Below are 25,404 nucleotides of genomic sequence, written 5' to 3' on the forward strand. Positions count from 1 at the left end.
CCTCACCACCCACAGCCTCAACACTGCCAGGTCCTCACCACCCACAGCCTCAACACTGCCGGGTCCTCACCACCCACAGCCTCAACACTGCCGAGTCCTCACCACCCACAGCCTCAACACTGCCGGGTCCTCACCACCCACAGCCTCACCCCTGCCGGGTCCTCACCACCCACAGCCTCAACACTGCCGAGTCCTCACCACCCACAGCCTCACCCCTGCCGGGTGCTCACCACCCACAGCCTCAACACTGCCGGGTGCTCACCACCCACAGCCTCACCCCTGCCGGGTCCTCACCACCCACAGCCTCACCCCTGCCGGGTCCTCACCACCCACAGCCTCACCCCTGCCGGGTGCTCACCACCCACAGCCTCACCCCTGCCGGTGCTCACCACCCACAGCCTCACCCCTGCCGGGTCCTCACCACCCACAGCCTCACCCCTGCCGGGTCGTCACCACCCACAGCCTCACCCCTGCTGGGTCCTCACCACCCACAGCCTCACCCCTGCCGGGTCCTCACCACCCACAGCCTCACCCCTGCCGGGTCCTCACCACCCACAGCCTCACCCCTGCCGGGTCCTCACCACCCACAGCCTCACCCCTGCCGGGTTCTCACCACCCACAGCCTCACCCCTGACGGGTCCTCACCACCCACAGCCTCACCCCTGCTGGGTGCTCACCACCCACAGCCTCACCCCTGCCGGGTCCTCGGCACCTAACAACTCCACCCAGCCATGCGCGGCAGGTCATTTCTAACTTTAAGGAGCTCTACACCAAGGCCCTGTTTCAGAGGTGCTTTGAGGTGACCTCTGACACAGACGTAACCCTCAGGGGGTTCTGGAGGGAACATTTTAATATTCTCACTCGCTTGAGGCTCACAGACAGCATGGGGGAGTGTGTTCCAGGACCCGCAACCAGCCTGGGAGACACTGTGGCCCGTCTGTTGCTGACAGAGCCTGTGAGGGCTGAGAGGGGACACTGTGTCTCTGGGAAAGTCCATGGCTTGGAGGTGGATGGTGATGGGGAGGACTTGGTGAGGACACAGCACCGAGCTGACCTCCCAGGAGCTCCGGGACCTTAAGAGGAGCAGCAATGGCAGCAGCTGTGGAGTCTCTTCAGAGGAGGAGGGAAGGGAGGGAGTTCCTACTCCACTCATCAGGGAAATTCTGGGGAACGGGGAGAAACACAGTTTCATTGAGAGAAATCACCCTGATGAAGGAGTAGGAAACCCTGCGATAAGCTAGTTCAATGACAGCTGCAGTGTTTCACTGCAGGCAAGTGTTAAAAGCAGGCCAAAACAGTGAGGCCCAGTGAGCCTGAAGCCAGTTCTAGTGGAGCAAAGAGAAAGAATCCCAGAAGAACAGACATCTGATGTTTTCATGGGAGGGGACTCCCCTTCCAAACAATGACATCCCTCCACCCCTTATCCCTCAGCCCCTCCACCCCCCAATCCTCCATCACTCCACCCCTCCATCTCTCCACCCTCCATCCCTCCATCTCTCCACCCCCCATTCCTCCATCCCTCCACCCTCCACCCCTCCATCGCTCATCCCCCCACCCCTCCATCCCTCAACCTTCCACCCCTCATCTCTCCATTCCTCCACCCTCCATTCCTCAATCCTCCATCCCTCCACCCCTCCATCTCTCTATCCCCATCCCTTCATCTCTCCATCCCTCCACCCCTCCATCCCTCAACCCTTCATCCCTCCCTCAACCCTTCATCCCTCCATCTCTCCATTCCCCATCCCTCCATCTCTCCACCCCTCCATCCCTCCATTTCTCCATCCCCCATCCCTCCATCTCTCCATCCCACCCCTTTGCCCCCCATCCCTCCAGCCCTCCACCCTCCATCCCTCCTCTCCATGTTCAGTCATCAATAGCACTCAACATTAAAGGTAAGTTCTTGTGTGTATGTAAATTTTCACATTTTACTATACATTTCATTCCCTTTTTGTTAAATTTTCATTTACATTCCACATCCTTTTTGTTTTTAAAGTTTTTATTTATAGATTAAACAGGACATTAGACATGTACTATGTATAAGAAAGGTTAAGATGGAATTATTTGGGGGTCAGGAAGGGATTAATTCAATTTACATTATTTCTAATGGGAAACAGTGATTCTGTTTTTTAACAAATCGCTTCTCAATCAGCTTCCAGAACAAAGTAAGTTCGAGAACCGAGGTTCCACTATAAAGCATAAAAATCACACAAACTTATCAATAGATATAGGAAAAGTATTTGATAAAATACAACATCCATTTATGATTAAAATAACCAATAAAATAGGTATAGAAAGGAAGTACCTCAACATACTAAAGGCCATATATGACAACCCTCAGCCAATATCATACTCAATGGTGAAAACTGAGTGCTTTTCCTCTAAGATCAGGAACAAGACAAGGATGCCCACTCTCATCTCTCTTCTTCAACATAGCGCTGGAAGGCCTCGCCAGAGCAATGAGGCAAGAGAAAGAGTAAAAGGCATTCAAATAGGGAATGAAGAAGTGTTGCTTTTTGCAGATAACATGATTCTTTATATAAAAAACCCTAATGACTCCACAAGAAATTGATTAGAAACAATAAACAAATGCAGTAAAGCTGCAGAATAAAAAATTGACATATAAAAATCCACTGTATTCCAATATATGAACAATGACATTTTAGAGAACAAAATGAAAATAACAATTCCTGTTGCAATTGTAACAAAAAGAATGAACTACATAGGAATAAACCTAACAAAGGATTTGAAGGACCTCTATATTGAAACCTACACAGCATTATGAAAATAGATAGAAAAAGACAAGAAATAAAAATATATTCCATGTTTATGGATTGAAGGAATCAGCACAGTTAAAATGTGCATATTACCCAAAGCAAAATGCAGATTTAATGCAATCCCATCAAAATCCTAATAACATTTTTTAAATAAATAGAACAAAAAATGACCAGATTTGTATGGGACCACAAAAGACCCTAAATAGCCAAAGCAATCCTAAGACGGGGGAAATAAAGCTAGAGGCAGCACACTCCCTGATTCAAATGATACTACAAAGCAACAATAATCAAAGCAGCATGGTATTTGTGGACAAAACAGACACAGACACAAATTAAACAGAATGGAGAATCAAAAAATAAACCCACATGTATATGAGAAAAAATATTTTGACAAAGGAATCAAAACATATTATGGAGAAAAGAAAACCTCTTAATAAATGGTGCTATGAAAAGTTTAAAGCCACTTGCAAAATAATGAAACTCAACTACTGCATGTCCCCATACACAAAAATGAACACAAAGTTAATGAAAGACCTAAATATAAGAACGGAAAAAATACATTACATAGAAGCAAACATTGATACTAAACTTATGGACCTTGTTCTTAGAGAGGATTTCATGAATTTGGCCCCTAAGTCAAGGGAAGTAAAAGCAAAAATAAATGAATGGGACTATATCAAACTGAAAAGCTTCTGCATGGCCAAGGAAACCATCAACAAAGAAAAAAGGCAGCCAACTGAGTAGGAGAAGATATTTGCAAACAAAAGCTTCAACAAGGGGTTATAGCCAAAATATAGAAAAACTCATATAAGTCAATACCAAAAGCAACAACAACCCACAAACAAACAAAAAACTGAACACTTCTCCTAATAAGACATACAAATGGCCAACAGATATATGAAAAGATGCTCAACTTCACTAGCTATTTCGAAAACAAAACTACAAAGAGATACCTCCTCACACCTGTTAGCATTTCTCTAATTGCCAGTGAGGTTAAACACCTTTTCATATACCTATTGGCTGTTTGTATGTCTTCTTGGGAGAGGTGTATTTTCAGGTCCTCTGCCCACTTTTTGATTGGATTGCTTATTTGTTTGGTGTTGAGTTTTATGAGTTCTTTATACATTTTGGAAAATAAACCTTTGTCAGAGCTACTGTTTACAAATATCGTCTCCCATCTGGTTGGCTGCCTGCTTGTTTTGTTGTGCAGAAGCTCTTCAGTTTGAAACAGTCCCATTCATTTATCATTGCCTTTACCTACCTTGCCTTTGGGGTCAAGTCCATAAAATGTTCTCTACCACCCAGGTCCATATGTTTGGTACTTACATTTTCTTCTATGTAACATAGTTTTGGGTCTTATGTTTAGGTCTTTGATCCATTTTAAATTAATTTTTGTACATGGGGATAAACTGCAATCCAGTTTCATTTGTTTGCATGTGGCTTTCCAGTTTTCCCAGCACCATTTATTGAAGAGACTATCTTTACTCTAATATGCATTTCTGGCTCCTTTGTTGAAAATTATCTGTCTATGTATGTGTGGTTTTATAACTGGGCTCTCTATTATGTTCCATTGATCTGTGTGTCTGTTTCTCTGGCAATACCATGCTGTTTTGATTATGTAGCTCTGTAGTATAATTTGAAGTCAGGTAGTATGATACCTCCAGCTTCATGTTTTTTTGTTTTTTTTTTCCAGGATTGCTTTGGCTTCAGGGTCTTTTGTGGTTCCATACAAATCTGATGATTTCTCATTCTATTTCTTAAAAAAATGATATTGAGATTTCAATGGGTATTGCATAAAATCTGTATTGCTCTGGGTAATATGGCCATTTTAACTATGTTGATTCTTCCAATCCATGAATACGGGATATTTTTTCCATTTTGTTGTATCTTTTTCAATCTCTTTTAATGATGTTTTGTAATTTTCAGTATGTAGGTCTTCCACACTCTTTGTTAAGTTTATTCCTAGGTATTTTATTCTTTTGGTTGCAATTGCAAAAGGAATTGTTTTTCCATTTATTTTTCTGAAATTTTTTTGTTGGTATACAGGAAGGCAATGGATTTTTGTACATTGATTTTGTATCCTGAAACTTAACTCTATTTGTTTATTATTTCTAGTAGTTTTTTTAGTAGAGTCTGTAAGGTTTTCTATATATAGCATCATGTCATCTGCAAAACGTGACAGTTTGACTTCTTCCTTCCCTATTTGGATGCCTTTTATTTCTTTCCCTTGCCTTATTGCTCTGGCTAGGACTTCCAGCACTATCCTATATAATAAAAAGGGAATATGCTAATTTGTCTGTGACAGTGTCCCCTAACGACCTATTTGTATACTGATGTGCATGCAACAGGAGGCAGGCAGCTGGAGCCAAGTTCCTGGGGTTCTGAGGAGAGCACCTGACAGGAGCCCAGACTGCACAGAGGAAGAGGAAGCGGCCATGGGGAGCTCTTCCAATCCCCCTGCACAGACACCCTACCCCAGCCCCCACACCCCTGGGGGGACGGGGAGGCTGACCGGACAGGGAGAAGACCCAGCCTCTGGGGTAGCTGTAGTCTGCACCTCTGATTCCCAATCTCTTCCCCTGCCACCCCACCAGGGGTGCCCACAACAATAGCATGCTGGCAACCACCTGTCAGTGCCCAGAGGCACCCGGGGCCCACAGCCCATCACTGCCAGGCCCCCTCCACTGGGGCCAGGCATGTCTCTCCCCCCTACAACTCTAGACCTGGGTGGAGGCAGGCCTGAGTGACCCCTTCCCCATGGTCAGACCCTTTCCTCCCGCCCCCCCCCCCCCTCCAACAGCAGCAGCACTGTCTCTGCAGCTGAAGCTCACTGAACCTCGCTGGGGGCGTGGCTAAACCCGCCCTCCTAGCCCACTTGGCTCTGCCCTGGCCCAGCCCCCACCCTGCTCCAGGAGATTGGAGCCCTGCCCTGAACAGGTATAGCTGTGAAACAGCCACCTACAATTTAAAGAATGGTGCCAAGTGGGAAGGTTTGACAGTTACTCCCCCTTTGGCCTCGCTGCCCCCCTAACTCCCTGCCCCCCGGCCAGTGCCTCCAGGGATGACCAGCGCTACAGGGCTGCTGGCCAGAGCCTGCCCCTCTGATGCCTGTGGAAGCCTCTGCAAAGATTCCATAAGTACAGTCCCAGGAAACGATCATGCCTTCCTCCCCTAATCAGCACCTGCTACCTGCGAGGGTACCCGTGGGCAGTTGGGAGCGAGCAGGTGGCAGGGGGGGCAGTTGGGGGCAAGCAGGCTGGCGGGGGGGGGGCAGTTGCGGGCCAGCAGGCCAGCGGGAGTGGGGCAGTTGGGGGTGAGCAGGCTGGCGGGAAGGGGGGGCAGTTAGGTGTGGTCAGGCTGAAAGTGGGGGGCAGTTGCAGGCGATCAGGCTGGCAGGCAGAGTGGTTATGGGTGATCAGGCAGGCAGGCAACAGTTAGGAGCCAGCAGTCTTGGATGGCGAGAGGAATGTCCGACTGCCAGTTTCGGGCCTAAACAGCAGATGGACATCCCCCAAGGGGTCCCAGATTGGTGAGGGTGCAGGCTAGACTGAGGGACACCCCCTGTGCATGAATTTCATGCACCGGGCCACTAGTCTATATATATAAAAGCCTAAGCGACTGTTACAACCGAATGATCAGAATGACTGGTCAACTAGTTGCTATGACATGCACTGACCACCAGGGGGCAGATGCTCAATGTAGGAGCTTCCCCTGGTGGTCAGTGCGCTCCCACAGCCTCCTGTGGCCAGCCAACTGCCCTTGGTCCCTCCCCCCAGCCAGCCGGCCCCTATCAGCCCCTGGTGCTAAACCATTCGTAGATGACCTGCTTCTGGATCAGGGTTTTGTATATAGCAGAGCAGCTCCCTTGCTGTGATCTATTGAAAGTCAGCCCTCGACACAAGGGTTTGTCTTGCTTCTGTCCACTCCCTTCCCCAGGGGCCACCTGCCTGCTGTGGTGGCAGCACTGTGGCAAAGGCAGGACGAGGGAGGAAGCAGAGAACTGCGTGCTGGCGGGGAATCACCTCCTCCTCTTCCTTCCCCAGGGCCACCCACCTGCAGTGGTGGTGGCACGGTGGTGAGAGGAGGAGGAGGGGGAGAGGCGGGGAACCATGCAGTGGTGGGGTGCAAAGGTGGCATCAGCATCCGTTCCTTCTGCACCCAGCCTGGCAACTGTCACCTCCTCTCCTGACCCTGCTGGGGCCTTTGGGTCCCAGGGTGGCAGTGGATGCAGTCCCTTTCCCAGGGGGGCTGAGGGCCAGCTCCCTCCTCAGAGCCAGTGGCCAACCTCCCATGGTCCCTCTCCTTGGCTGGCCAAACTCCTGCAGTTCCTCTCCCCTCCCCCACGCACAAATTCATGCACTGGGCCTCTAGTGTTGAATAAGAGAGGTTAGAGTGGAGATCCTTGTCTTGTTCCTGATCTTAGGGGGAAAACTTTCAGTTTTTTCACCACTGAGTATGATGTCAGCTGAGGGTTTATCATATATGCCTTTATTATGTTGAGTGACATTCCTTCTATTCCTATCTTATTGAGTCTTTTAATCATAAATGAATATTGTGTCTTAACAAATGCCTTTTCTGCATCTACTGACAAGATCATGTGATTTTTATCCTTTCTCTGGTTAATGTGGTGTATTATGTTGATTGATTTGTGAATGTTGAACCATCCATGTGCCCCTAGAATGAACCCCACTTGATCGTGATGTATTGTTTTTTGGATGTACTGTTGTATTCGATTAACTAGTATTTTGCGTAGGATTTTTCCATCTGTATTCATCAGGAATATTGGTCTGTAGTTATCTTTTTTGTGTTATCTTTGCAAGGTTTTGGTATCAGGGTTATATTGGACTTGTAGAATGTGTTAGGAAGTATCGGCTCTTCTTCAATTTTTTGGAAGAGTTTGAAAACGATGCATATTATTTCTTCCTTGAATGTTTGGTAGAATTCACTGGTGAAGCCATCCGGTCCTGGACTTTTGTTTTTGGAGAGGTTTTTGATGGTTGTTTCAATTTCCTCACTGCTGATCAGTCTATTTAGATTTTCCTGTTCTTCATCATTTGATCTAGGAAGGTTATATGTTTCTAGGAACTTATCCATTTCTCTAGGTCAGGGGTGCCAAACATTGCTGGCAAGCGAAACCCTCTCTTATAATCTTCCATTTACAATTTTGTTCTTAATATCGACTTTTTTATTTTTCAGATAAATTCAGTGGAGGTGCAGCTTAGATAAATAAGTAATCATACATAACAAGTTATCTTAAAGACCACAGACATGGATTGACGAGAGAGGGGAAGAGCAATTTCAATAGTGTCGAAAATGAACTATTGAGGACTTGGAATGCCATTCCAGAAACTTTTTTCTGTTTAAAAAACTTTGCAACAGCGTTACTCTCCATGTTTTCATCCACATACACTTGTGAATCTTTGTTCTCAGTGATGAATCTTTTTTTTTTTTTAATATATTTTATTGATTTTTTACAGAGAGGAAGGGAGAGAGATAGAGAGTTAGAAACATCGATCAGCTGCCTCCTGCACATCTCCTACTGGGGATGTGCCCACAACCCAGGTACATGCCCTTGACCGGAATCGAACCCGGGACCTTTCAGTCCGCAGGCCGACGCTCTATCCACTGAGCCAAACCGGTTCCGGCCTCAGTGATGAATCTTGTTAAGTCTCGTAATAGGAGTAGCCTGACGGATGAAAGTAGTAGCTTGTGCATATCTCTGAAGGTCACGAAATATAAACCTGATGTAAAATCTCTGTCATCAGTGATGCAGCAGCAAAAGTCCCACTGATAATATCAAACGGAGTCATAAAGTTTTCTGTCGGACTATCAGTGTACATGTATACATTAAAAAATAAATGTATTTTTCATCATCATATACTGTGTTTTTGTCGCTTGAATGAATTTTGTTATTTCTTCAAGGTTCTTCACATACATACACTTAAGAGATATCAAGTAGGCGTAACATGTTCTCAAAAAATTAGGGTTGGCACGCAGAAGAATTTTGAGTCAGAGATTTTGCTGGTTTTGGCATGCACTCACAAAAAGGTTGCCCACCCCTGCTCTAGGTTATTAAATTTGGTGGCATGAAGTCTTTCATAATATTCTAGCATGATCCTTTGTATATCTGTGATGTCTGTGGTAACTTCTCTCTCATTTCTGATTTTGTTTATATGGGTCTTTTCCCTTTTTTCCTTAGGGAGTCTAGCCAGAGGTTTGTCAATTTTATTGGTCTTTTCAAAAGAACCAGCTTTTTATTTATTTTTTGTATATCTTTTTGTTTTCTATTTCATTTAATTCTAATTTTTATTATTTCCTTTCTTCTGCTAACTTTGGGTTGCTTTAGTTCTTCTTTTGTTAGTATTTTAAGATGTGACATTCGTTTATTTACTTGGGTTTTCTCTTGTTTCTTGAGATAGGCCTGTAATGATATAAGCTCTTATTACTGTTTTCACTGCATCCCAGAGTTTTTGGTAGGGTGTTATCATTCTCATTTGTCTCCATATATCTTTTGATCTCACCTTTAATTTCTTCTTTGACACAGTCATTTTTTAGTAGTATGTTGTTTAATCCCCACATATTTTCAGGTTTCTTTACTTCCTTTTTGCAGGTGATTTTTAATTTCAAGGTCAGAAAATATAATTGGTATGTCCTGACCGGTTTGGCTCAGTGGATAGAGCGTCAGCCTTCAGACTGAGGGGTCCCGTGTTCGGTTCTAGTCAGGGGCATGCATCTTGGTTGTGGGCACATCCCCAGTGGGAGGTGTGCAGGAGGCAGCTGATAGATGTTTCTCTCTCATTGATATTTCTAACTTTCTATCCCTCTCCCTTCCTCTCTGTAAAGAAAATCAATATATTTTTTTAAAAAAGAAAATATAATTGGTATAATTTCGATCTTTTAAAATTTGTTGATACTTGTTCTGTAACCCAATATATGGTCTATCTTTAAGAATGTTCCATATATGCTGGAGAAGAATGTATAGTCTGATATTCTGGGATGAAATGTTCTGTAAATGTCAATTATATCCATTTGGTCTAGTGTTTCATTTAAGGCCAATATTTCTTTATTGATTTTTTTTGTTTGATTGATCTGTCTAGAGCTGTCAATGGAGAATTACGGTCTCCAACTATAATTTATTTTGACCTGTTTCTCCCTTTAGTTCTGTAAGTAGCTGTTTAATATATTTCAGTGCTCCCTGATTGGGTGCATATATACTAAGAACTGTTAAGTTTTCTTGATGTAGTGTTCCCTTTATCATTATAAAGTGTTCATCTTTGTGTCTTATTTTCTTGAAACCTGTTTTGTCAGATATAAGTATGGCTACACCTGCTTTTCTTGTGTGGATTTTTTTTTTTTGTTTGGAGATTCATTTTCCACCCCTTTACTTTGAATCTACCTTAGTCTTTGCTGTTTAGATATGTCTCTTGTAGGCAGCATATGGTTGGGTTTTGTTTTTTCATCCACTCTGCTACTCTGTGCCTCTTTACAGGTGAATTTAGGCCATTTACATTTAGGGTAATTATCGATGCATGAGGATTTCCTATAGCCATTTTATCTTTTGTTTTCTGGTAAATCTGTGCCACCATTGGTTCTTTTCCATTATGCTTCTGTCTGTTTGGTGGATTCCATATATCTTTCCTCTTTCTTAAGCAATATGTCCCATTTTGGGGACCTTTGTGTGTGGTTGCCATTAGGTTTATAAAGAGTGAAGCTGCATGTATGCCATAGTTTTTTCCCTTTTGAGTGCACCTGATCTTCATCTTCCTTTGCCAGTTCATACCTTTCCCCCTTCCCCTTGTATGTTTTTGTTGTCACAAATTATCCCTATTTATGCTGCAAGTTTTTTGGTGACCCTACTCATAGTGGTGTGACTTTATATCCTTTGTTTCAGGTAGAATAACTCCCTTGAGTATTCCCTGCATTGGAGGTTTTCTAGTAATAAAATGCCTCAACTTCTATACGTCTGGGAATATTCTTATTTCTCCTTCATATTTAAAGGATAAGTTTGCTGGATACATGCATGGTTGGTAATTTCTCATTTTTAGATGTTTGAATATTTGGTTCCACTCTCTCTGGCTTGTAGAGTTTCTGCTGAGAAGCTGGGTGACATTCTGACGGGTTTTCCTTTGTAGGTCACTTCCTTCTTTTTCATGGATGCTTTGAGGACTTTTTCTTTGTCATTAATTTTTGACATCTTCATTACCAAGTTCCTTGGAGAGGGCCTCTTTGGATTGAGGTAACTAGGTACTCTGTTTGCTTCTTGGATTCGAGGATTTAGTTCTTTCCATTGATTTTGGAAGTTCTCACATACTAGTTGTTTAAATAGACTCTCCATTCCATACTCGCACTCTCCTTCCTCCACTATGCCAGTGATTCTGACGTTGCTTTTTTTGATGGAATCGGAGTGGTCTCATAGAGCTCTTTCACATTTCGTTATTCTCAGATTTCTCTCTTCTTCCCTCTGCATCCTTTCTTGACTCCTATCTTCAATATCACTAATTTTCCCCCTCTAATTGGTTGGTTCTGTTTTCTATGCTCAACAACTCACTCTTAAGTTCTTTAAATGCTTCATTTCCACGATTTCTGATCAATTCTTTTTTAAAATTTCAATTTTCTTGCAAAAATACTTTTTGTTCATTAATTTGTTTTCTCAATGCACTGAAATGCCTGTCAGCATTTTCTCGCATCTCATTGAGTATTTTCAGAACTGCAATCTTGAAATTTCTGTCATTCATATCACATAATTCCATGTGCTCCAGCCTATTTTCTGGGGATTTTTCACTTCCTTTCTGGTCATCATCTTTACCATGGTTATTTATGATTTTCACTGTTTTTTGTTTTCCCATTTATCTCTGAGGTGGTCTTTCTACTCTGTTCCAGTAGATGGCATTGATTCACAAGATTTTTACCTTTGTGGCCTCACAGTTTTGAGCCTCCATGGCTTCCGTAGGACTATACAGCCTTTGCTGCTTGGGGTGAGGTTTGTTTTTCCCTCATTGTAATGTGACCCCTGCCCTCCAAGGTTCCAGCCCAAGCACACCTCCTGGAGTTCAGTCACAGAGGCAAACTTTCTACTGCAACAGCTCTGGGCCTACAGATAATACACTCCTGGAGCCAACTCTAAGGGCAATGGGAAGTGAGTTTTGGGAGTCTAATTAATGGCAGGGCTCTGTGATTTACTTTCTTTGTCTGAAAGACAACTGCCAGGCCCAGCAGTGGGGAGCAGCTCTGTAGGGTGGGCGTCTGCCGACCCACTTTTTGCTCCTGCCACTCAAGCATGCGATTCAGACCTTATTCACAGTGCACCCATGGTTCAGACCCTGCCCTCTCTCATTGCCTGTGTGCGTATGACCACACAACTCTGCAACTCCAACAGACACTGTATGGGACATTAAAATAACTGGATAACTAGTGGCCAAAAGTTTTTCAAATTTTATGACAACAATAAACCTACACATTCAAAGCTCAACAGACCCAAAGGACAAGAATAAAACTACTACCAAGAAACATCATTATTAAATTGCATAAAACCACTGCTAAATAAACACCTTAAAATCTTCCAGGAAAAACTGGAAACAATGCCTGTGAATAGACAGTGGAACAACATCTTCAACCTAATATCCTATATGAGTGACAATATCTTTCAAAAGCAAAGATAAAATAAAGGCTCTTTTAGACATAGAAAATATGAAGGAATTAATCACTTAGCATACCCGAATTAAAAAGAAAAAATGTCAAAGATACTCTGTGAGGCAGAAGGAAAATTATACCAGATGGAAATCTAGATATAAACAAAGAAATGGAGAACACTGTAATTATTAAGCACACTGGTAATTATATACCACATTGTCCTCAACTTCCTTAAAATATAAATGGAAAATCAAGAACACTGGTAACAAAATATTGCAGGTTTTATAATATATGTTTAAGTAAAATGTATGACAATAACAGCATGAAGGGTCTGAGTATAAAAATAAAAGTATAACTGACGTAAGGTTCTTATACTATATGTGAAATGGTTCCATTTGAAGGAAGACTGTGATAAGTCAGAGTTGTATAATGTATCAAAGATAAACCAGTTGAATACCAAAACAAAATTATATAGAAAGGGAGATATATTGGAATCTCAGGAATATAATCAGTAATTCAAGAGAAGGCAAGAAAGAGGAAGAAAACAAAAAGTATATGGTAGAATTAGAAATCAAATAAATGCTAAATGGAAACCATACCAAAAATATAAATAATCACATTAACTGTAAATGGCCTGAAATACAAAATAGTATGAAATGTAACCTGTAACTGGAAAATTAAAAATGTAAATGGCCTAAACTCCTCAATTAAAAAGCAGCAAGAATCACATTGAATAAAGAGCATGCACTAACCAAATGTTTATATATGTATATAAAAGTGTCCTTCAATTATAGACACAAATAGGTAAATAGCAAAAGAATGGGGAAAATATAACAGGCAAACATAAACTAAAGGAGCAGCAGAGTAACCAGTCTCTCCTATGGACCCTGGCACCAGGGCTGCCCATGGACCTTAGCACCTTGCCCAACCATATGCAGAGTCTGGCACCAGGACTACCTGCCTATGGATGCAAGTACCTGGCCCACACATAGAGCCTACTAGTTAGCTCATTTACGGATGCTGCCATCTGGCCTGCCCATGGTCCCCTTCAACTGACCTGCCCAGGACCTCTGGGCAGGGATAATAAAGGATTTGCCTTTGAAATAATACCTTGTGCAAATGTTTGATCTGGATACTTGCCACCAAACCAGTTGGTTCAGCCTCAAAATATTTGCTTTGAGTTCTTCCATAGCCTTTCATGTCTTCCTCTTTCCTTCTAATTCTTGGAGAGCCATACCAGTATGAACGCTACAAACAAAGCCAAAATGTAATTACCAAAACATGCATTAAGAAATGAAACACTCCATTTGAACAGACCTATACATGTAACGCACATGAATCAGTGATCAAAACCTCCCTACAAAGAAAAGTTGAGCAGATGGCTTCACTGGTGAACTCTACCAAACATTTAAACAAGATTAACAACAATTCTTCTCCAAGTCTTCCAAAAAGTGTAAGAGGAGGAAACATTTTCTCTCTCATTCTGTGAGCTCAGCATTACTCTGACACCAAAGCCAGGCAAAGGTATCATGAAGAAAGAAACTAGAGACCAATATCCCTTATCAATATAGATGAAAAAAATCTTCAATCAAATGCTAGCAAACTGAATCCCATAGCATAGCAAAATGATTATACATGATGACCAAGGGGGAATTATCCCAGGAATGCAGGTTCAACATATGAAAACCAATCAATGCAATATATTGCACTAATTGAACAAATGGAATAAACCATATAAGTATGGGAGATAGCAACATCAATGGGTTTGACAAAGGGTTTCATGATTAAAGACACTCAGGAAACTAGAAATAGAAGAGGACTTTCTCAAAATGAAAGGGCATATGTGAAAAACCCAAATCTAGTATCATACCAAATGGTGAAAGGCTGAAAAGTTTTTCTTTAAAATCAGGAACAAGCTAAGGATGTCTCCTTTCATTTCTGGTAGTTACTGCTACACTAGTTTTAGCAATGAGGTAAGAAAAAGAAATAAAGGGCATCCAAATTGGAAAGGAAGAAGTAAAACTATCAGTATTTAAAGATGACATAAAACATATATTTCCACACATAGAAAAAGCCCAAAGAATCACCACTACACATACTACTAGAGCTAATAAACAAATTCAGCAAAGATACAGGATACAAGATTAACATGCAAAAATCAATTGTGTTTTTATATACCATCAATGAACAATCAAAAAAAAGAATATTAACAATTTCATTGCATCTGACAGAGTAAAATAGGAATAAAGTTAAACAAAGAAATAAAGGACTCACTACAAAACCTTGGTTAAAGAATTCAAAGACATATAAATAGAAAGTTCATGCCCTAGTTGGTTTGGCTTAGTGAATAGAGCGTCGGCCTGTGGACTGAAGGGTCCCAGGTTCGATTCCCACTCAGGGCACATGCCCGGGTTGTGGGCTCCATCCTCAGTAGGGGGCCTGCAGGATTCTCTTTCATCATTGATGTTTCTATCTCCCTTTCCCTTCCCTTCCCTTCTCTAAAATTAATAAAAATATATCTTAAAAAAGTTCATGAATTGAAATATAATATTTTTCATATGGCAATAATATTTAAAGTAATCAACAGACTCATTATAATATTCATGAAAATTCCAGTGGCCATTTTTGCAGAAATAAAAAGCAAATCCTTAAGTTCATATGGAACTATAAGGGCCCTCTAATAGTCAAAACAATCTTAAAAAAGAAGGGAAAGGTTGGAGGACTCATACTTTGAGATTTCAAAACTTATTATAAAACTACAGTAATCAGAACAATATTGTGCTGGCATATATATATATATATATATATATATATATATATGTATATATATCAATGGAATAAAATTGTGGGTTGGAAAATAAACCCATACATCTATGGCCAACTGATTTTTATCAAGGGTCCAATGGGGAAAGCTATGTTTTTCTAAGAGTGGTGCTGGAACAACCAAATATTCACATGCAAAAGAATGAAATTGGATCCCTACCTCACACTATATAAAAATTAACTCAAAATTGATCCAGGAATTAAATATAAAATATTGAACCACCAAACTGTTAGAAGGAAACATATGGGTAAACGTTGGATTTGATAATGACTCTTTAAATAAGATACCAATTTCACAAGCAACAAAAGGAAAACTAATTGGAGTTAAGAAAAATTAAAACATTTTGAAAGGACACATCAAAAGAATGAAAAAAAAACAGTCCATAGAATGGAAGAAAATATTAATAAACCATACTTCTGATAAGGATCTAGTATAGTGTTCAGAATACATAAAAAGATAACCCAATTAAAAATGCACACAGGACTAAATAGACATTTATCTAAAGAATATTTACAAGTATATGTAAAGGTCTCAGCATCATTAGTCATCAGGGTAATGTAAATCAAAACCCAAGATACAAATTTACAACCATAAGAATCTACACTAATAAAAGACAAACATGCAAATTGACCATACCTTCGCTGTGCCTTAAGCCACGCCCACCAGTCGATCAGAGCGACTATATACAAATTAACCCAACCAAGACAGCAGCCCGCAGCCATGGAACTGGAGCAAGCAGGAGGCTTGGTTGCCCCAATGATGGAGGAACCAAGCTCCCCGCCTGCCGTGGCAGCTCTGAGCTCCACTCAAAGCAACAAAGTTTCAATTATAGAAGATAAATAAACCCCGGATACCAGCTTTCAGCCAGCTATGGCCACTGAGCTGGAGCGAGCAGGAGGCGTGCGTTGCGCCTGGTGATGGAGGAAGACAAGCTACCCTCTCACCCGCCCTGGCCGGCTCTAAGCTCCTCTCAAGGCTACAAAGTTTCAATTATAGAAGGTAAATAAATCTCAGAATAAAAAAAGGAAAAGAAAAAAAGGAGAGGCTGGGAGCTTCCGTCGCAGGAGGACTTGGCCAGCCCAAAAATGGCCCTCAGCCCCTCACCCAGGCTGGCCAAACCTCCATAGAGTGAGGGTCCCCACTGGGGGGGGGGTGGCATGACCAGCCTGCAAACAGCCATCAGCTCCTCACCCAGGCTGGCCAGGCACACCAGTGGGGACCTCCACCCTGAAGGGGGTGTGACAAATCTGCAAACAGCCATCAGCCCCTCACCCAGGCTGGCCAGGCACCCCAGTGGGACCCCCACCCTGATCCGGGACACCCTTCAGGGCAAACCAGCCGGCCCCCAAACATGCACCAGGCCTCTATCCTATATAGTAAAAGGGTAATATGCAAATTGACCCTAACAGCAGAACGACTGGGAATGACTGGTCACTATGACACACACTGACCACCAGGGGGCAGACACTCAATGCAGGAGCTGCCGCCTGGTGGTCAGTGTGCTCCCACAGGGGGAGCTCTGCTCAGCCACAAGCCAGGCCGATGGCTGCCAGTACAGTGGCGGTGGTGGGAGACTCTCCCACCTCCTCAGCAGTGCTAAGGATGTCCAACTGCAGCTTAGGCCTGCTCCCCACTGGCAAGTGGACATCCCCCGAGGGCTCCCGGGCTGCCAGAGGGATGTCTGACTGCCAACTTAGGCCCAACTCCCCTGGGGAGCGAGCCTAAGCCAGCAAGCCAGTAGGTGGTCATCCCCTGAGTGGTCCCAGACTATGAGAGGGCACAGGCAAGGCTGAGGCACCCCCCCGAGTGCACAAATTTTTGTGCACTGGGCCTCTAGTGGTTACAATAAAAGAAAAAAGGAGAATAACAAGTGTTTATTAGGATGTTTAGAAATTAGAACCCTGTATATTGCTTATAGGAATGTAAATGGTGCAGACACTGTGGAAAACAGTTTTGTGGTTCTTGAAAATATGAAACACAGAATTAGCATATGAATGAGATATTCTACCTTTAGGTATATTACCCAAAGAATTGAAATAAATATTCAAACTAATACTTGTATTGAAATATTTATAGCATAGCTATTCAAAATTAGCCAAAAGATGTCCTATATGTTCAACTACAGATGAACAGATATAGGAGTTGTTTTATATATATATATATATATATATATATATATATATATATATATATATACAATGAAGTGTTATTCAGCAATCTAAAATAATAACGTACTGATACATACTGTAACATGGATAAAACTAAAAATAATTAGGCTCAGTTAAAGAAAGCAGACATAAATGGTCACATATGGTATGATTCCGTTTATATGAAACTAGAGGCCTGGTGCACGAAATTTGTGCACAGGTGGGGTCGCTAGGCCTGGCCGGTGATCAGGGCCGATGTGTGGGGTGACCAGCAATGCAATCGGGGGGCCTCCACTGGCACCTGCCTTGGCCAGCCTGGCACTACCCGCTCACTGGCCCTGCCTCCCACCGTCACTGCTGGTCGCCACCCTCTGCAGGGTGACTAGCAGGCCTACCAGGGGGCACTTCCGCTGGCACCCACCTTGGCTGGCCTGGGCCCTGTGGGCTGGGGCAGCTCCTGCATTGAGTGTCTGCCCCCTGGTGGTCAGTGCACATCATAGTGACAGGTCATTTCACCATTCAGTCAATTTGCATATTAGGCTTTTATTATATAGGACTAGCAGCCCGGTGCACAAAAATTTGTGCACTCAGAGGGGAGGGGGGGTCCCTCAGCCTGGCCTGTGCCCTCTCACAGTCTGGGATCCCTCGGGAGATAACGACCTGCTGGCTTAGGCCTGTTTCTGGGTGGCAGAGGGCAGGCCCAATCCCTAGGTGCAGCCCCTGGTCAGGCTCAGAGCAGGGTCGATTGGGGAGTTGGGGCGCCGCCCCCTGTCATGCACAGAGCAGGGAAGATTGGGAGGTTGCGATGCCACCCTCAGTCACGCTCAGGGTAGGGCCGATTGTGGGGTTGGGGTACTGCCCCGTCACACTCAAGGCAGGGTCGATGGGGAGGTTGCGGCGCCACCCCGCACGCACAGAGCAGGATCGATCAGGGGGTTGGGGAGCTCCCCCCTGTCACTCACAGAGCAGGGCCAATAGTGGAGTTGGGGCACCACCCCTGTCACACACAGAGCAGGGCAGATCAGGGGGTTGGGGCGCCACACCCTGTCACACACAGGGCAGGGCCTATGGGGAGGTTATGGCTCTACCCCGTCACATACAGAGCAGGGCCCATGTGGTGGGGGGGGCGCCGCCATTGTCACACTCAGGGCAGGGCCGATGGGGAGGTTATGGCTCTACCCCGTCACACACAGAGCAGGGCCCGTGGGGGGTGGGGGGGGGGGTTGTGGCACCGCACCCTGTCACACACAGAGCCTCAGGGCAATCAGGGGTTTGGGGAGCTCCCCCCTATCAGGCACAGAACAGGGCTGATCAGGGGGTTGGGGCGCCTTCTATCACAAACAGTGCAGGGTGGATAGGGAGGTTGTGGCCCCGCCCCCTGTCACATACAGAGCCGCAGGGCAATCAGGGGGTTTGGGCGCTGCCCCCCGTCACACTGATCCCGGTGCGGGGAGGCCTCGCAACTCCACTGATCCTGGTGCTGGGAGGCATATTACCCTTTTACTATATAGGATAGAGGCCTGGTGCACGGGTGGGGGCCAGCTGGTTTGCCCTGAAGGGTGTCCCAGATCTGGGTGGGGGTCCCGTTTGGGTGCCTGGCCAGCCTGGGTGAGGGGCTGATGGCTGTTTGCAGCTGGTCACACTCCCTTCAGTGTGGGAGTCCCCACTGGGATGCCTGGCCAGCCTGGGTGAGGGGCTGAGGGCTATTTTCAGGCTGGCGGGTGACTGAAGCTCCCAACCACTCCTTTTTTTCTTTTCTTTTTTTATTCTGGGCCAGCTTTAGCTCTGAGGCTTGGCTCCAGCTATGAGGCCTCAGCTGCTGAAAGCAGGTATCTGGTTTGTTTGGGTTCTATAATCGAAACACTGTTTCAACTCCAGCTCTGAGATCCCGGCTGGCTGAAAGCAGGTTTCTGGAGTTTGTTTAGCTTCTATATTTTTAACAATGTTTCAAACTGCAAGCTCAGAGGCCGGCAATGGCAGGTGGGGAACATTGGCTTCCTCCGTCACTGAAGCAAGCAAGCCTCATGTTCGCTTCACCTGCCTGGCTGCTAGCCGCCATCTTGGCTGGCAGTTAATTTGCATATCGCCCTGATTAGCCAATGGGAAGGGTAGCGGAGATATGGCTAATTACCATGTTTCTCTTTTATTAGATAGGATATCCTGAACAGTTAAATCCATATATAAAGAAAGCTGACTGATTAGTGGTTGCTAGGAGTTTAGGATAGGGAAAATTAAGATGTGATTTCCTAATTCATATAGGGTTTTATTTTTTAGTGATGAAAATATCTTGAAACTAGATATGTGCACATACATTATAATCATATTAAATGACACTGAATTGTCCACTTTAAAATTGTTAATTTTAAGTTATATGAATGTTTCCCTAAGTCAGTGGTCGGCAAACTCATTAGTCAACAGAGCCAAATATCAACAGTACTTCTTCAAAATAGACTCGCCGAGGCTGAAAACCGACTTCTGCACACGGGCCACGAAATTTCAATCACACTGTACATGCGCGCCTGCACGTGGTATTTTGTGGAAGAGCCACACTCAAGGGGCCAAAGAGCCGCATGTGGCTCACGAGCCGTAGTTTGCCGACCATTGCCCTAAGTTATATGAATTCCATCTGAATTACAATTAAAATGTGAAAAATGGAAATGAGTCATTATAAGAACTTGAAAACACTTTGGCTTGGTTTATTTTGTGAGATGGATAAAGTTATAGCGTATTTTCAAAGATTATATTTTGCAGCAAATTGTGTATGATTTGAAACTCCAGGGTTTGGAAGCAAAAACGTTTAAAATGCTAGTGTTCAAGAAGTAAGGACATAATGGAATTACTAAAAAATGAGGTCATAACCAATGCATTTTATTAGACTTGATCAGAGCACTTCTTTGTACCATTATCCAGTAATGGTTAGGGGGCATGGAGGTTTAAAATGCAGATGTTATCCTACTGTAAGTACATTGGTCTAGCAATTGAAAATAATCAGGTGGTGAGAACACGGGCAAGAGCAATACTTAATGCTCTTCTCACTAGGATCTAAGAAACTATCACATATTAATTTAGTTGGGAAGAACTTTTGCAGAGACTTTTAGGTTGCTTTATTCTCCAATCAAATTCACTACGTACTGCCTGGCTAAAGAAGGGTTATAGTCCTCATAATTTTTAATGTATGGGATGTCAGTGTCTTATCCATAGATAGGTGCATTTGCATATGTGTAAGGCTTTAAGGTAGATTATGAAATGGCTAACATTTCAGTATTGCTGGTATACAGATGAAAACGATTTTCTGCACCTGACCTTTTATTTTGTGAAATAAGAACTATGACCTTTCATAATAACAGCAGCATTAGAACTCACCATAAGAAAAAAATTCCATGGTTGGGACACACCATATTGTCCTGGAAAGACAGCTTCTACATACCATGTCACAAGACCATACAAGAAAGCATCAAGTAAAAGCATCCCCATCATATAGCCAAATATGAGGTTATCCTCAAGGCTGGCCTGTGTCCAAAGGTTATTCCAGTTAAGACCAATTCCTGAAATAAAAAAGAGATATTTACCATAAATGAAAACTCTGTGATTAAAACAACTAAGAAAAAGATAGTTGATACTCTAAATTTTGCCACTATGAATTATCTATATGTTGATACCCTTAGTACGTAGCTCATCTAAGAAAATAATGGAATATGTAATAACATTGGTTTCATCCCTCCTCCCTTCAAAACCTACAAAAAATAGAAATTATTGCAACAATACCAATAACTGAAATAATAAAGAACAAAAATGTCAAGAAAAAGAGCAGATCTACAAGATCCTATCCTTCTACTTTACCCCTCATGCTAAACTCCCACTGAAATAACCATAAGGATATAAAACTTGGAAAAATATTCAGCAGCACTAGAGATGGATACTGACTACCAATCAGAAGAGAAAAAGTAGTTTTTCTTATCTATAGTGCTGATGAAAAGGGAAAAAGGAAGCCACTGAAAGAAGACAAGTAATCCTTTATTCTTCTAATTCCCCTATTTCTAGACAAAGTTAGTGCAACTAAAAAAGCATGAGGGCTTGCCGTAAACTCCTAATTCAAAGAGGCAAGATATGCAGATGACAATGACCCATGTAATTTGTCCTTCCTTCAACATGAGCCCTCCCTTTCCTATAGACCAGCACCATCAGCTGAATATTCATGAACACCGTCTTTCAGAAAGCTATGATTGTCAAAATGAAAGCCATTTTGAGGCAAGGAATACTAAATTAGAAACCACAGGAAAAAACAAAGGTATAACATAAATTTTCAGAAAGTCTACCATAACTTGAGAAATTCTACACTCAAGCACAATAGGAGTTCCTGAAAGAGAAAATAAATAGTATAGAAAAGAAACAATCCTATATAATAAAACACTAATATGAAAATTGACCGAATGGCAGAACAACTGGTTGCTATGATGTGCACTGACCACCAGGGGGCAGACGCTCAATGTAGGAGCTGCCCCCTGGTGGTTAGTGCGCTCCCACAGAGGGAGTGCCGCTCAGCCAGAAGCCAGGCTCACAGCTAGCAAACACAGCAGCGGTGGCAGAAGCCTCTCCCACCTCTGCTGCATGTGGGGGGTAAGGAGTGAGGGGTTCCAGACTAAGAGAGGGCACAGGCTGGGCTGAGAAATGCCCCCACCCCAGTGCATGAATTTCGTGCACTGAGCCTTTAGTAACTACATAGTAAAATAAAATAACTGGATAAAAGTAACTCAATTTGAAAACTTAAAGTGTACATCCTGTTGCAGATTAAGTCAATGAAAACCCCATATCCATATCAATTCTAGTGAATTTTTAATGCTTCATGTATAAAGTAAGACTAATATAAGTACCTATAAAGAAATCATAAATATATTCTTTCAATTGACTACTTATTGGAAGTAGATGTTTATTCAAGCCTCCTTATCCATCAGTAAGTGCAACAAAATTCTCTTTAAATCCCAACAAAAATTTTCATTAGATTTGACAAAATAATTTAAAATTCAAGAAGAGAGCAAAGTGACAAGAGTAACTAAAGAACAGGTATAGGTATAAGACTAACATATTAAAACTTGTTGTAAAGCAATAATGAGTAAAAACATTGTGGTATTAACAGAAAAATAAATGAAAAAAGACCAATAAAATAGAAAAGACCACCAGAAACAGATCCATGCACCTATGGAAACTTGGTGTAAAACAAAGGTGGAATTAGAAGCCAACAGAGAACAAACTATCCAATAAATGATTGTAATAGCTCCATTTTCCTATTGAAAATAATCAAGTTCTTACCTCATAATAAACGGATGTATCAACTCTATGCTTATTGAAAATCCAAATGTAAAAATGGGCATACATAAAATTTAGAAGAAATTATAAGATTTTTATCTTTATGACTCTGGGTATTAAAGTATTTCTTGGAAAAGACTGACAAAATGATTACATTAAATTAGGGAAGCTAACAATGCAAATGTCATTTTAGAAAGGAAGTCTATTCTAGAAAGAAAGACAAGAAGGAAAGGCACACTCCTAGACCCACAGTAAAAATAAAATAAAAGGGATGGAGAACAGGTATATGGATCCTAGGTTTTGCAATTTCAGGGAGACCCTGCAGAATCATTCAGGGTATCATGTAGAAATATCCAACAGTGTGTAATTGTGGCACTGGTACTGGCAAAATCAGGAAGCTAGATACATGGGCCTAAGGCAGTGTACTGGCTCCTTGTGTCTTAAAAGTAAGAGCTTGCAGAACTTTCTAAGTGTTTGTGAAAGCTAAAGATTCTCAGAGAGAGCCAGACAGTGGCAGAGACCCAGATGAGAAAAGTAGCCAGAATCACATTTCTAACAGATGAGCTACCAGTACATTGTGCTACATGGGCCATAAATAATCACACTTCAGCTCAGTCTTGGTATTCTACCTCAGAGGCAAAAATTCCATAGGACACCACATAGATTGGAGGTCTCTATATTCACCTACCATAAAAGATTCCTAGATTCCCACCCACATGAATATAATTTTGAAGAATAAAAAGAGAAGAGATGCCTGGAAGACTGACTCATCCAGAACATGAATAAGTCACTGGGTTAGACTGACATTTTTTCAGCCCAGTAGAGCAGAGTTTGGAGGAAAATTAGTTATAGGAAATAAAGAAGTTATATTTGTTTTTAAAATGAGAGTAGTGTAATGTATTATTGGAAAGGATGGAGGAAAACTCATGCACCATCAGAGAAATTGATTTCTTTTTGAAGATTATTGTAAAAGCAACTAAAATTAAGTTATGGGATATCCCAACGTGGTGGTCAGCAGGATGGCAGTGAGGGAGAGTGTGTGAGTAAGTAAAGGAGAAAGAGGGGCGGGTGTGGATGGGTGTGGTGTGTGTGGGGGTGAGTGAGGGACAGTTAGATCTCACAGGAGTCTGGGGACTGGTGGAAAGGGCTCTCCTGGACATGGAGCCCCTGCTGCTGGCTTGGGGCAGAGCCTATGCCATCTTGCAGGGGGAGCATTAGAGGCCAATAGCACAGTGACATCAACACCCAGACTGCCCCCTGACACCACCCTGCACCATGCAGTGAGTTGCTCGTCTGCCACCCATGCAGTGAGTGGCACCCTACCTTGCTGGCAGCTCCCAGGAGGGACAGCAGGACAGAGAGACTTCCAACATTGTGCATCTCCCCCGCATGCCTGACCTGGCTCTTCAGGACCCTGTGAGCACCCGGTGGTGGTGCGCCTGAATGTGGCTCTTCAGGACCCCAAGCACTCCAGCGCCCAGCCGCTGTGCCAGCAACCCATATGACAGTACCCCACGTACTAGGACCTGGCTCACCTGGACACTGTGTGTCCATTCCTCGTGCACAGAACCAGAGCTTCAGAGACACTCCATGCCTGGCCCCAGCATGCCTGGTAGCCACAGGCCTGGCCCAGCACTTCAGAACCCCATACACTCCCGGTAGCTGCATGCCCAGACCTGGAGCTTCAAGGACCCCCACACACCAGTGATTGGTCGCTGTGCCAGCACCCCATGTGTGTGGACACTGCGTGCCTGGACCCAGAGCTTCAGGACCTCATGCTGGTCCGCATCCTGCGTGCCTGATCCAAAGCTTCAGGGACCACCCGCTTTCCAGCACCAGCAACACTGCAACTGGACTCTGTGCACTGGTCCCTGTATCTAGGGCTCCCGCTTCAGGGACTGGGCACTTTAGGACCCTATTGGACCTGGAGTTTCAGGGACTCTGCACACCCAGACCCAGCTCACCCTGTTGACACACACCTGGAATCAGTGCTTCAGGAACCCTGCTGGAGTCATATACCAGAAGAAGTGTGTACGTGCTCCTGCTGACCCCAAGCACCTGCACTGGACAACTGAGGAACCAGATCCATAGGGGAAAGGAACACAACTCAGAGCAGAGACAAAGGCATGAAATTGAAGGCAGACCTAGCCTCTGGACTAAGGAATCCTGGACCATTGGATCGCTAAGGGCTTCAAATTCTCAGGCCACAAGCAGGTTTCCCAGGGACAGAAAGTGACAGCAACTCACATTACATAGAAACAAATACAAAGAGACAGCAAAAATGGAGAGACAAATAAACAACCTACAAAGGAAAGGAAAGGAGAAATCATCAGAAAATCAACTAAATGAAATTAAGGAAAGCAATATGTCTGAAAAAGAATTCAGAGTAAGGGTCATACAGTTCCTAAACTGGCTGGATGAGAAAAATCAACAACATATGTAAGAACCAAGAGGAAATGAAGAATGATACAGCTATGATAAAAAACACAATGGAAGGTTTCAGCAGTAGACTAGAAGAAGTGGAGGACTGAATCAGTGAGTTAGAAGACAGGGCAGAAAAACACACCCAATCTGAACAGCAATTGGAGAAAAAAATTAGAAAGCAGGAGAGGAACTTAAGGGAGCTTTGGGACAATGTAAAATGAAGCAACATCTGTAAAATAGGGGTGCCTTAAGGACAAGAGGAGGAGCAAGGATTAGAAAACCTATTTGAAAAAATAATGAC

The 25,404-nt window shown here is 43.3% G+C and overlaps 1 protein-coding gene across 1 annotated transcript in view; it reads right to left on the reverse strand.

Annotated features, from left to right (window-relative positions):
- The window catches only part of LOC308518601 (phospholipid-transporting ATPase ABCA3-like), a gene marked incomplete at both ends in the record, with an annotated part of 332,625 nt that overhangs the window by 205,739 nt on the left and 101,482 nt on the right, over positions 1–25,404 (reverse strand). The window contains 2 exons of the mRNA XM_081090312.1: positions 13,515–13,652; positions 20,739–20,920. Coding sequence (XP_080946438.1) covers positions 13,515–13,652; positions 20,739–20,920 — 320 coding nt within the window. The remainder of the gene's footprint in view (positions 1–13,514; positions 13,653–20,738; positions 20,921–25,404) is intronic.

This window comes from Myotis nattereri, assembly GCF_964212035.1.
Source record: "Myotis nattereri genome assembly, chromosome: 4".
In the NCBI taxonomy this organism is placed as follows: domain Eukaryota; kingdom Metazoa; phylum Chordata; class Mammalia; order Chiroptera; family Vespertilionidae; genus Myotis; species Myotis nattereri.